This window comes from Ascaphus truei, chromosome 3 (assembly GCF_040206685.1).
Source record: "Ascaphus truei isolate aAscTru1 chromosome 3, aAscTru1.hap1, whole genome shotgun sequence".
In the NCBI taxonomy this organism is placed as follows: domain Eukaryota; kingdom Metazoa; phylum Chordata; class Amphibia; order Anura; family Ascaphidae; genus Ascaphus; species Ascaphus truei.
In genome coordinates, this window is record NC_134485.1 from 417172663 (window position 1) to 417186542 (window position 13880).

General features: G+C 48.0%; 1 protein-coding gene across 9 annotated transcripts in view; it reads right to left on the reverse strand.

Annotated features, from left to right (window-relative positions):
- FCHSD2 (FCH and double SH3 domains 2) overlaps positions 1–13880 on the reverse strand; it is a 237785-nt gene that overhangs the window by 209676 nt on the left and 14229 nt on the right. For all 9 annotated transcript variants that reach the window (XM_075592710.1, XM_075592708.1, XM_075592703.1 and 6 more), the window contains exon 2: positions 9651–9748. In XM_075592710.1, coding sequence (XP_075448825.1) covers positions 9651–9748 — 98 coding nt within the window. The remainder of the gene's footprint in view (positions 1–9650; positions 9749–13880) is intronic.

A 13880-nucleotide genomic window follows, 5' to 3' on the forward strand; every position in this document is an offset into this window, starting at 1 on the left:
ACCTGCTCATAGATGCATTCCTTAGCTGCAACACAGCTACACCTGTTCTTGGAAGCCTTAGACCTATCACGGCCACCGTTTGGGGCCGCGCCCCCACTCCACCCCCTTAGGGGCTGGCTGATCCTGCCCATATGCTCAACAATGTTACAGGAACATTGGCTGAGCATAGATTCTTGTTACCTGTGCTCACCCTTGCTGTTCCTGCCTTGTTCCTGTCCTGTTGCTTTGTTCCAGTTTTGATCTTCTGTGTACCGAACCGGCTTTCTCTGACTACTGCAACCTTGGGTCTTTGGGTTGCACTGCTGCACTGATCTTGGCTATCTGACTCCTCGCTCCTCTCTAATCCTGAACTCGGCATTTCACCTCGACCACTCTCCACTCCTGACATCGGCAAAAGTACCTTCTACGCTCCGGATATCTCCTACGTTGAACTCGGCAAGTACACAGACTACACTGATCTCTATATCCCTGACCCGGCTGTCAAGGCAAACCTACACTCCGGACGTGGCCCCCGTGCCTGTGGCTGGTGTTTGTTACTACTCCCATCTCAGTACAGGGGTCTCGTCCTGTTTGTGGTGAGCACAGCTTGGCACAAGGAACAAACAAGATATGGACCTCCATTGGAGTGTTAAGAGTGGGCGCTGATGGAAGAACAGTATTCATGTACGTCTGATGTAAAATACAGTGCAATGTTGTCCATATATGAATGAGCGGTCCCCGAGTTGGGGACACAAATAAATGACAGTTGTACTATAAAAGTTCCTGGCGCCCGTTATTATACAACCTTGCTGCCTCATCGCCCAGCCGCCTGTATCCAGCCCCTGAGTCCAAGACGAAGCGCTGTTCTATAGCGTGAAACGCGTTGAGGGGGAGATCGTGGTTTTTTCAATCAACCCGGAAGTTACCTGGATGTTTGTCACTTGCAGTGGCGCCGGATCTTCTTTCCTTCCGTTCGCTTTCTCTGAAAGCTGCACGCTAGATAACGGAGGACAGAGGAGAGCAGGACCCAGATCGGAGAGCATCTAGAGGGTAAGGGATTTCCCTCCCAGCCCTGATTAACTTAGGAGGTCTACATCTGCACTCTCCATTCCGTTCCCAAGTGACCACACTGACACCTACGGGTGCTGGGACTATTTACCGGAGCGCGGGACAGTTCCTTTGTTTACCCGAGTCAAGGTAACCCATGCAGAGCAGCCATATACATATCACAACGATGTAATCTCCCCAGGAAGCCGGGCAGGGAGAGTTACACAAACATGGTTGTCCACCCGTTAAAGTGTATATAGTAACAAATGTCTTGAAGTGAAGAGCATGGTCAACGGCTGGTAATAAAGCTCCTGTTTGTGCTATAAACAAGTTACTGCCGCCCTTCATTATTCCATCAGTATATGGACGCCCAGCCTTGGCGTACCCAGCACCCTGATGAGGTATGAGAGACTGAGAAAAGTGGGCTAGGATGTTGTTTCGCCGCGACCAAAGCACCACCGGCGTTCCACCGCAGGGACACCTCGCTGCAATATCCGCTCCTGCACCCGACCACCGCCCGACAAGGCAGGTCTACCGCGCCCGACCGTTGCATGTTTAAATGTCCCGCGCAGGACCGCCACACTGCCTAGACAGGCCGCTCCATCTGTAAATACCCTGCGGGACATTTAAAGATGGCGCGTCGGACCGGCCTGTCTAGGCAGTGTGGCGGTCCCGCGTGGGACATTTAAACATGCAGTTGTCGGAGCAGCAGACCTGGATTGGCTTGTTGGGTCGGTGTCCCATTCCGTGAGAAAAGCCATAGTCAACTGATGTAAACTCCTTAAGAGCAAAGAGGGTTACACCAGGGCGCGAAATGCTTCACAGCAGGGTTTTTCAACGTTTTGTTGGTTAAGGAACCCTATAAACTATATTGTGACATGCTGAGGAACCCCAACCCTCTCTAATAGCGCGTCTGAGATCCGATGCATTGTAAGGAACCACAACCCTCTCTAATAGCGCGTCTGAGATCCGATGCATTGTAAATTCTTCTATATTTGGTAACATTTTCAAATGATCTGAAAATTGCAGAGAACCCTTTATGGATGCCCAGGGAACCCTGGTTGAAAAACACTAATCTACAACCAGGGAATCTAGAAATAGATTTAAAGGGACAGTTCCCAAAAATGAACTGAGGATAGTGGTATGTTTATTAGGCTAAATGGAACCCATCAACACTAAATATATGTAAACTTTTTTTTTTTTTTTTTTTTTTTTTACAATTTCATAGTAAACAGACGTTTCGCTTGTTTTTACAATCTGTATGTAATGTCTGTCAGTGATAAACACAGTCAACCCTCAAACCCCCCAGGCAAATTGTTCTGTCAGCAAAGTAATTATAAAGCCGTCATTAATCAGAACCAGGTAAACATGAGAAGCAGACATGCCTGAATTCAGCTGTCGCAGAGAAAAGCAAAAACATTCATTTTTTCACAAGATACAAGTAGACAAGACAGTGACTTTAAGGATGCGTAACCATTGTAATTAAGACAACCACACTGATGACTGTTTTTAAGCCGCTGAGTGAGGGGTGCACATTTAAAGATTTAAAAAAATAAAATAAAGGGTTACAGAAAAGTGATTTTTGGGCAAAGCCAAGAGCCATGTCCCCCATGGGTATAAATTAAAGAATAATGCAGGTTAATAGCAACCCATATTCTAGCGGGACACCTAGTGAACATATCTGCAGAATCATAACATGTACAGGTAAAAATATATGGTGATGGAGAGACATGTGTGTAACGTGGATACGCTGTGCTACTTCCACCATTCACTTATTGTGCCCAAATATTATTGAGCAAAAGGAGAAACTGAGCAATGACTATTAAATCTTTTAAGTAGAAACAAAAAGCTTTTTAACTTCCTTTTGCCGTGTTCATGTTAGCAATACAGCGCAATAGGGCAGGGGTGCGCAACTCGAGACCCCCCCAAACAGGTCAGGTTTTGAGGATATCCCAGCTTCAGCACAGGTGGCTCAATCACTGATTGAGCCACCTGTGCTGAAGCAGGGACTGATTGAGCCACCTGTGCTGAAGATGGGATATCCTGACAACCTGATTTTTTTTTGGCGGGGGCTTGAGGACTATATTTTAGCGCCCCTACTCTAGCAAACGTACAGGTTTTGAGCCAACATAACAACATACATTCCTCTGAACAAGAACATGCTACGATCTTGATGACGTGTTGAGCGAACACCAAGGATGCGGCTATGCTGCATTTTCCAAGACTGTAAACAAGCCGTGGTAACCCGGTAACCTCTGCTAGGGGTCAGCGACGCTGTGCAATGCAGTGGCAACGGATTCGGGGGCTGCCACCGGAGTGATCCCGACACCCGTGCTCCCTGCAATGATCCATTTGTATGCCAATAATATCCTGTCCCACGCATGCGCGTGAAAACATTTCCTAATGAAACGGAGCACGCTCGCCGCATACGTTTTCTGTACAACTTCGGTCACGGTTTGGGATGTATGGTGGAGGGTTATTATCCATTATTACATCTATTATAACTGCTATGACCCCGATTCAATATGCGGTGCAGAAACTTCTATAGGAATGGAGCCAACATCTTTCTGAGATAGAATCGGTGTCAGGGAAAGTAGAGGAAAAAGGAAGGGGGGAGACCTTCTGCAATTAGCAATGGAATAATCAATTTGGAGGTTTTACATGTAGCCAGGTCCCCTTGTCCCGCGATTCCCCCCCTCCTCTTACCTCCGCTGCCGAGGGTCACGCGACAGACCCGCCGGCGCTTCTGGAGGGTGGGGGCCATTGCAGGGAGCGCTTTCGGCGTCTCCGAGTCCCCGGTTGCTCCCGAGCAGGGCGTCGCCATCTTCAATGTAGTTGCGCATGCGCAACAGGTTGTGATAGCCGGCGGCCACTACAGAGGTTGGCGCCTGCGCAAAGGGAATGCGTGCGAGGTCCCCGCAAGGGAGAATAGCTCCCAATAGTAGCAGCCCCCAGGGTGCACAGGGGCAGAGTCAGGTGACGCCAGGTAGCCAATAGGGCTGTAGGATCTCCCTGCACAAGGGTGAATTTATACATTTGGCGGGCTTGCAGCACGTTTTGTCAGTTGGTGACCCGAGCAGCTAGGGGAAGGAGGTAGGGTGCAGGAGTCAGTGACTCCCTGCACTAGGCCTGCAGCCCCCTAGGCCCTAGATAAGCCCTGAGTCAACAGTAGTTAAGTGCCATAGGGACAGGCCCTAGGTTAGGGACCCTGCCGCATTAGCCATTTGCTAGTTAGGGACACAGCGGACGCTGCGTTTGCTGCTGAGAGACTTGGGCTCAAGTCTCTGCCATTAAAGAGAGCTGGACTATCTTCAGGGTGGGATCGCCCCTGACGGATCACCACGCGGGTGGATCCTGGATGTCGTGTAGGAGCTCGTCTGATCCTTTGTGAAGCCAGTTGCAGGCCCGAGCACTGGAGTGCTCGGCAGGTAATCCGTAACAACAAGTGCACCAACATCCTATTAGCTTTAACAGTGACTGCGCAGTCACACATATCCTTTCTCTGAAGAGCGCGGGACATTGTGTGGGGTTACTGGACACGGGGTGGGATCACCCGGTGATAGGGGGCTAGCGTCCTGCGAGGCGCAGTAGTCAGTGTCTCCTCTAGGGAGGGACACCTGTTGATATACGTGCATCTGCTTATGGTTATTATATGCAAAGTAAAGTCATTAATTGTTTACATACGTTGTGTGGAGTGATATATGTGTCCTGCGAGGAACAATTCCTGCTCTGCTAGGAACCATCGCAGGTGGAGGCGCTGCACACAGTACAGGGTTACTAATAATATAATTGCCCCAGGTTCCCCGTGGCGGAAGCTCAGCCCTCTTGTGAGCCTAACAGGTAAAGCACCACACCTGGTAACTGTAGGTTCCCCGCACTCACACTATATCTGCGATTGGGTGGGGTGGAATATCCGTTACATATATATCCCGTAACAGCTCTACACAGGAGACATACGAACCTAGGACCCGCGTTCTCTCCCATCCTCTGTAATGGTGTCACTGTCGGACCATGCGCACCGATGTACATTTCGCGTTTACTGATGCCTCTTCATGGGTGGCTTTAATAAAATCTGCAGTCGACTGACTGCTTTATTGCAGATCCAGGCTGCGGCAATATTGAGTTAAGACGAACTATTGATCGCTATAACACTCTAGCAGGACAATATAAGCAATCATCCTCTGAGCACTTAAGTATACCTTATTAAACATTAGTTTAGGGTGTCCTACAAACCCTGCTAACAGTGTTCAACTTATAAAATAATTCACAGCTTCTCCTCAAGCAAGATCTATAAGTACAGGCAGTCCTCGTTTTACAACGAATGGCTTATCCAACGCTATGCAATGCGTACCTATGTTCATTTTTACAACGCCAAAACGGCTTATCCAATGCTCTGCAACGTTATTTGTGTGTGTATGTGTGTATATATATATATATATATACACACGACACTTTGCGAAGTTGTTTATGTGTATATAATATATATATTATACTATATTATATTTTTATATTATATATATATATATATATATATATATATATATAATACAGTATATGCACTATATAATTTATGTGTGTGCTGCATATCATATTGTCTGTGTAAAATATTTTGTGTATTTTAGCATTAAAAATGCCTTCAGGAACGGAACCTTTCATTTAAACAGTGTTCCTGTGGGAAAACGTGTTTCGCTTTACAACGTTTCGCTATCCAACGCCATTTTGAGTAACGCATTGTGTCGGATAACCGAGGACCGCCTGTACAGTACCACAGTCTCCAGGGATTTTATCAAATCTATTTTCTCTATTTTCTATTTTAAACTGTCTACCCACAGGTATCCCCTTCACACAGTCCAGGTGCATTCAAATAATGAACGAACTCACTCTGAACTATACGCTACCGAGACTGAAGTACCACTGTATTAGTACTAACCATTTCCGTGGCATTTCAGATACACAGTAACCCCTTTTTTGTTACAGTTGAGTCTTTACCGTTTCCATTCAATTAATAAAGGGATATGCCTTACATATTACTAGTGATGTAGAATGTATTCATTTGAATTATACCCTAATATAACTATTAATTCTGTAACGGATCACTTCAGTACCGCAATGACTAACACTAAGCACCATTAGTCTCTGCTGACTGAGGCTGATACTAGGGCAGAGCTGCTGAACTCCAGTCCTCAAGCCCCACCCTCCACTAAACAGGTCAGGTTTTCAGGATATCCCAGCTTCAGCACAGACAGCTCAGAGGCTCCGTTGAAGACTGAGCCACCTGTGCTGCAGCAGGGATTGATTGAGCCACCTCTGCTGAAACTGAGATATCCTGAAAACCTGACCTGTTGGGGGGGGGGGGGAGGGGGAGGGGTGCTTGGAGTCGAACGCCCCAGTACTAGGGGTTCCTAAGGTAATGGAGTATTGCCTACCACAATATCCCTTCCCCATACCTGCAACTGAAGCACTAAGCATCTCACCAGAGTACTTTGCCTGTGTGTGATATGTTCATTACGTCGCTGCTTCTTAACTTTCATCTACTAAAAAAGTGACGTTTTATTGTTTGGCGTTAACAAACACCTTATCTGATTTGAGGGCCGTCAACAGGGGGCTCTTTCCCTTCTTTTAATTGTTGATCTTCCCGAGCCAGGCACAGACTGCTTCACAGCTCCGTGCACAGGGGTCATTTGCGAAGATTTACACAAATACACCGGGTATTGCCTTAGCTGCTACTGACCTGAATGGCACTATCAGAGCATAGTGAATCCCACCCATTGTGTCAGGTTCTTCACAATACAGAGCTACTGTAGCAACCCAGCCCAAACTCACCCGTGTGAATAACAGATGTAAAGTGCAATGCTGGCTCTGTGCTTTATTAAACCGGTCACATGTCATATCGCTATGCCTTAGTAAAGAATTGTGTGGGTTTTTTTTTTAAGGTGGTATAGCAGCAGCCAGGGCACAGCCAGTAACTAGTATTCAAAATAACCCCAGGCAGCCTCCAAAATGCTTTGATCAGCTATTTAATGCAGACCTCCAAAGAAAGCAGGAGCTACATGAACGCACCACCTACGCGTTTCACGCCGAAGCACTTTGTCATCATTTTGAGGTATGGATGATACATAAGCATCCTGACGCCTATTGGATTTATTGACACAATTTAATGTGGTCACATATGACTTTTGGAGCACCACAGTATCCTCTACTCCTGAACTGTTTTGTTTTTTTTTTTTTAAGGATTAATACATCAAATAATGAATTCCCCTATACCTCACAATGTTTTGATGACTATTTCAGCTAATCTGTACAGTGAGGTTTTTTCAAATGCACTCAATCTACTATGCATCCTGTTTTTCTCATCTAAAGCATTAGAGAAAAAAAAAAAAAAACTCTACAGGTGAATACAACAACTAAAAAAAACACACCCAAAAAAAAAAATCTATCACTTACTCAGGCCTACACAATTACAGATTAAATCGATTTCGAACGGCAGACCTCAAAAGCATATTATTAGCCTTTTTAACAGCAATTATCGAACCCTCGCTTCCACAGAAACTGCACATACAAGGACTCCTTTTCTCTATGTGCCAGAGAGACGCTAAACAATACATTAGGGGTGCTCAAACTCCAGTTCTAAAGCCCCTTCCCTCCCCCCCCCCTCTCCAACAGGTCAAGTTTTAAGAATACCCCAGCTTCAGCACAGGTGGTTCAACCAGTGGCTCAGTCGAAGACTGCACTTCCTGTGCTGAAGCAGGGATATCCTGAAAACTTGACCTGTTGGGGGGGGGGCTTGAGTAACACTGCCCTGCATGACAAGTTCCTAATCTCACATTGTATTCATTTACAGTCACTCTCACACTGGTGTAAATACTTTGCATATTTCAAATCAGACTGCGTTTGGTTTACATGCTGCTTCCAATGTCAAAACACCAAGACCATATCCAAGCTGAACCTCCGAGTCCCGGAGGAAGAAGTGTGTGTGAAACGGGAGGTTTATGGGCTTGGTATTTCTGCAAGACATTCTTAGCTCTGCGTGTCGCTGAACGTATCATGCTAAAGGAATGTAAAAATGCCTGGTATAGAACTATCCTGAATATGGCAGAAAGCGGGGGACTTAGTAGGGTTCGAATTTTCACAACAGGTAGCAAAATGGGCAGACTAGGTTGGACATTATATTAAATCTGTGCCTTGGTGCACTCACTTGCAAGTCCATCTTTCAGGTTCATTGCTGCACAATGTCCAAGAGTCTCCCGCAGAACAGGGAATGTGTATTTACAGTATATCTGCAGTTATACTCAAGGAGCTTGTCTGCACGGTCGTTCGTGAAGGGTAAGAAAGTGGCAGAAACCGATCAGGATCTTTCTGGGTCACAATCAAAAACAGACTTCATGCATCTCTCGTATAATCAAAGACGTAGTGAGGCCGAATGGCAATTGGTCTTTGATGTAGGAGAAACCCAGTTGAAGCTTGTTCCGACCTCGGTGGACGCTGCATATTCCAGGCTCTATCTCTGGCATCAAACCAACATTCTAATGGCAACGACATTCCTTTGGACAATCGCTGCGATTGCATATTCTACCCTGTATAACAATGTACTGTAGGTTTTGCAGCGTCACTATGAATTAGGATGTATCAATCCGTAATTCTGCTGCTGGAAAGAAAGCATTCCAAGTTGTCAATTCAGACAACAACAAAAAAACCATTAAGGGAACAACGGAAAACAGATTTGGATAAGTTTGAACGATGTACAGTAACCAATTGCTGTGGTCCGTCAAAGAAGTAATTAAGCAGCTCTATAATATAACGAGGTTGGATTTATATGGCCACTGCCGAGCTCGGTGAAAGACCTTTTTTACATTATGATGCTGAAAAAGTAGCATTAAATAAAAACAAAATTGTTTATCTGGTGGATTAGACCTTCTTAAAACATCAAAAAAAAATGCCAAGGGCAGAAACAAGGTAATCTTAAATAGGATATGGACAAAAAGCCACCAATGGGGAGGTCCAATGGCCTTATTCTAAACGACTACTTCAGACTACTGTATATAAAATTACGCCCCCACCCCCCCTCCTCCCTGCTCCCAAGAATTTACAGCAAATGAAAGTGCAGACTGGATGGGCTCTTCAGTTTTGAGCCAAATATCCAAGTATTGATCAATGCAGCAATACCCATCTAGAGCAGGGGCGCTCAACTCCAGTGCTCAAGATGCCCCCTCCCCCCGGTCAGGTTTTAAAGATATCCCTGCTTCAGCACAGATAGCTGAAGTCTTGGACTGAGCCACCTGTGCTGAAGCTGGGTTAGCCTTAAAACCTGAGCTGTTGGGGGGGAGGGTCTTGGGGACTGGAGTTGGGTACCCCTGCTCTAGAAAACGGTTTGTTTTTGTAGGATTACGGAAGCGGGAGTACCGACCGCTGTAACAATGCTCCTGGCTGTTTGTTAGTTACAGTTAACATTTCCAGCTGTGTGGCAATTCCAAAGCCCAGGCAGGAAAGCCAAGAGTAAATTGCATTGTCAGTTCCCGGACTTCGCTGAAACCAACTGTTCTTCCAAAAATAAGAGGATGGGGGGGGAGTAGGGGGGGAGAGGAGAGAAGACAGGAATGTTGTGTTTGCTGGAAAGGTCTTCTTACCTCATATCTTCCAGCAAATCGCATTCTGCTTGGTGCTTGGCTTGCAGTTTGGACATCTGTTCGGCTTGAGTGTTTTTCAGCTCTTGTGTAACTTTCACCTAAAAAAAAAAAAAAAAAGACACAGCGGAGATTAGAAATGACATGCGGAAGGATTACGCGCACACTCCGGAACAGGTGCCGCAGCCGTTTCTGCGCCGGGACGGGAGCGGGCACGGCGCTAGCAGCAGGAAAGGGGTTAATAAAAGGGATGGGGAGACAGAAGTGAGCCAGGCTTCCCCTATGGACCCGGGGTGGCCAACTCCAGTGCTCAAGAGCTACCAAGTGTCCGGTTAGCAGGATATCCCAGCTTCAGCACAGGTGGCTCAGTCGGAGATTGAGCTACTGATTGAGCCACCTGTGCTGAAGCAGGGATATCCCGATAACCTGACCTGTTGGGGGGACTGGATTTAGTCACCCCTGCTATGGACTATTTCAACACAGCTGGAACGCACTATGTCATTTTGTACACTGGCTGGATCAGTCTGCTGATGTAAGCAAAGACCATCATCACCCAGTAAACAAAACAACAGCGCAAACATGGATACTTGCATATGATCCATAAAAATAAATGTTCAAAAAAATAACACCGAGACATAAATAGGGGGATTTAGACCCCAAGCACCGAAACGTCGTCATTTTTATTCTTGCATGTTAACGGTTTTGCGCCAGTGGGTACAACACATAGCAAGAACACCTCTGGTAGCGCCGGGGGGGAGAGGTCAGGAAATACCCGGAGAAACTGAAATCCAGAAACCTGGCTTCCATATTTATCCAATACCCGATATTTTAAAATGCAAGGGTTTGACAATCACAGGCAGAGAAATGGAGTTTGGCTACTATGGGGTTAATTGGTCTCAAGTAGTAAAGCGGTAAAATATTACAGTCATCTGAAACGTCCCCTCCTCCCAACCTCAAATCTTCCGGAAGGGAGAGCATGTTATAAAACACCCGGTAATAGGAGAATATTGCAGTTGATTTGGAGTTCAGTTATACGATATACAGGCAGTTGTAAGAGGGCTCTTACTTGCAATCCCAGGGGTTTATTTTATTATTCCTAATAGGTTTTTTTTTTTTTACTTGCCAAATATTTATCGAGATACCAGGGATCTGGATGAAGTCTACTCGATTTAGAAAGGTTGGAGGAAAGTAGGATCAAGAATCCCAGCAAGATCCTTCCAAAGGAACAGGGCAGACGCAGGATATCCTAGAAGCTCCTAGCTAATGGAATCCAGTGGAATGGTCATATCCACAGAGCTCCTTGAATAAAGGATCCCGATTGTAATTATAGGGTTGGGGCAGGCCCTCCCAGAACACCGCTACACTAGTGCGGGTGGCGCTCAACTCCAGTCCACAAGACTCCGCAACAGGTCAGGTTTTAAGGATATCTCAGCATCAGTACAGGTGGCTCAGTCGTTGACTAGCACTACCTGTGCTGAAGCAGGGATATCCTGAAAACCTGGCCCGGTTGGTAGCTCTTGAGGACTGTAGTTGGATACCCCTGATCTATCTGTAGCCCTCTTTCCTACGCTCAAGAGTGACTACGGGTACTGCACACACCTGTTGGCTCAAGGAGATCTGGGCCTCCGCTAACTGGGAGCCTGAGGTAATAGTTATCTTATCGGCAGCGCCTCCACTTATCCAGGATCCCCATTGTGTAAGATTCCCCTGGGTAAGAACAATAGCAACACACATATGATTGGAACTGTTTACTGTAAAGTACGGATAAACCCTTATTGCATATCATGGCAAGAACACTTATAACACCTTAATTAACTTATACTATAACATTAGTGGCTCGGCCACTCTAATAAGGAGAAATGTCACTGTCCCGTCACCGCGTGCCCCCACACCGTGTCCATGTACTGTAATATGTGTAGCCCCGAGGTAAATTTGAGCTTTCTGGCCCCCCTCCGCGAGTGCCGTGCGGTAGCGGGTGCCGCCGGAGGCCTTGACGGACCCGCCGGCACTTCGCGAGGGTGGGGGCCAGAGCAGGGAGCAGATCGGAGCTGCGGTTGCCGGGGACGCGATCGGGCCGTCGCTAGGGCCGCGATCGCGTTGCCACCGGCTCGGCGGCTAGGAGAGAGTGCGCCGCCATTGCGCGTAGGTTCGTGCATGCGCAGGAGGCGGCCAGCGCGCAATAGGACTCCAGGGCTAGGGAGAGGTCGCGCGAGAGTAGGGAAGGTAGTAGAGAGGTTGAGGCGGCCATTAGGGGTTTGCGCATGCGCGAGGGAAGCGCGCACGCGGCCCCAATGCATTAGGCAGCCCCTGGGAACTACAATTCCCAGGAGGCTTAGGGAGGCAGAGGTCAGGTGCTCCCTAGTGGCCAATAGGGCTGAAGGAAGCTCAGCCCGGGAAAAGAGATACATTTCCCGGGCTTTGCAACAGCAGTCAGGGCAGAGCAGAGGAAGGAGTAGGAAGGGTGCAGGGAGCACGTGGCTCCTGCATCAGGTAAGGGTCCTCCCTAGATTCCCAGGCAGGCCCCAATTCCCGGGTAAAGGGCAGGGGGTAACTGAAGAGGGACGCCTTAACTAGGGAGGTGACCCTTGAGTGTGGAAGGTGCAGGTTTGGCAGTGCCACAGCGGAGAGGGCTGTGGGCACTGTCAAAGAGGCACAGTGTGCAAGCAGTGTGTTTGCTGCGGGATCCAGGGGCTGTGTGTGATTGCAGCTGCCTGTGAGTAGTGTCGCTGTATGTGCTGGGCGCAGTGCGTGCAGTGTGTGTGTCAGTGTGGATCCCTGCAGGCTGACAGTGTGTGCGGTGTGTCAGCTGCAGGTGAGTTGGGAGTAGCTAGTTAATAGCTAGTAGCAGTTACAGTTAGGACTGGGTAGCTAGGGGAAGGGGGGGCAGGTTATTGTCCACAGGCCCTAGGAGTTTTCCCCAAGCCATCCCAGGTTGCGGTTCTTCAGGGACAGGCCCTAGGTTAGGGTTGCTGTCACTCTAAGTAGTAGTTAGTGATAGGAAGGCGGTTGCTGTTCCCATGCGGTTGGTGTTGCCGTGGTCCGGTTGCAGTTCCCGTTGAGCGGTGGGACCCTCGTTGGGGTCCACCGGCAGAGTACCTGGAAAGGATCAGACGGACGTCTGACCCTTTTAGAAGAGAGTTGCGGTCCCGAGCATCGGAGTGCTCGGAAGGTATCTTCAATATTATAAAGTGCACCAACTGGGCCCTAGCTTAACATAGTGACTGCGCAGTCACCCACGACCTCCGTAGGAGTTACGAGACATTGGGTGTGGGGTGATCACAGGACACTTGGTTGGGGAATACCAGACATTGGGTTGAGGTGATGCGGGTAGAGCATCAGGTTATGTTATGTGATGTTATGTAATGAGTTATATGTGTGTGTTAAGTAAAGTGTTAGTTATTGTTTTATCGTATACGAGTGTCATTGTATTTCTTACTCAGGGCTATCTTTCCTAACGGGGGATCCTGGGTAAGTGGAGGCGCTGCACCAAGTAAGGGTAAGGGTTTTCCCCAGGCTCCCAGCTAGCGGAGGCTCAGATCTCCTGGAGCCACACAGGTTATGCAGTACCAGTAGTCCTTTAGAGCAGGTGTGTTGCAGGGAAAGGGACCGGTTAGACCATCGAGGGGCCAATGTGAGATTGGGTGGGTCGGCCGGTTCACAAAAAGGGCTACATATGTATATAGGCTCAGTCCTTTCGCCACTCCACTTAGTGTCCCCAAAGAGTGTTCCCTAAGGCGGGATCAGCGCCTGTTTACCGGTGTTGGTGCACTTTAGTAAATACCTTCCGGTCACTGTGGTGACCGGTAACAACTTCAAAAAGGATCCGCCGATCCAGCGCAGTCTCTCCGATTTCACGATGCACAGCAGCCTGGTCCCAGACGACTAGCACCAATCTCAGCTTCGCACACTTTGTCCCTATCTGCTATACAGTAAGGGCTGATGTAGCCATCGCTACAGGGCGTCCCTGCAGCACCACAATCTACTGTGACTCAGGGAATATCCTGGGGCCTACGGGGAAGATCTAACCTATGCAGGTGGGTCACGGACCCCCTGCACCCACACTACCTCTTCCCTTGCTCCTCCGGTGCCCTCTGGCTAGCGTGGTCTCTCCCCCACGCTTCCCTTTCCTGCCTCCCGCGAATCCGGCTCTCCTAATCGCTTCCTGGCGTCAGGTGACTTTTCTAAGGCTCTTGGGAGTTGTAGTCACTGGCGGAGCCTCTTCCTTATTGGTCC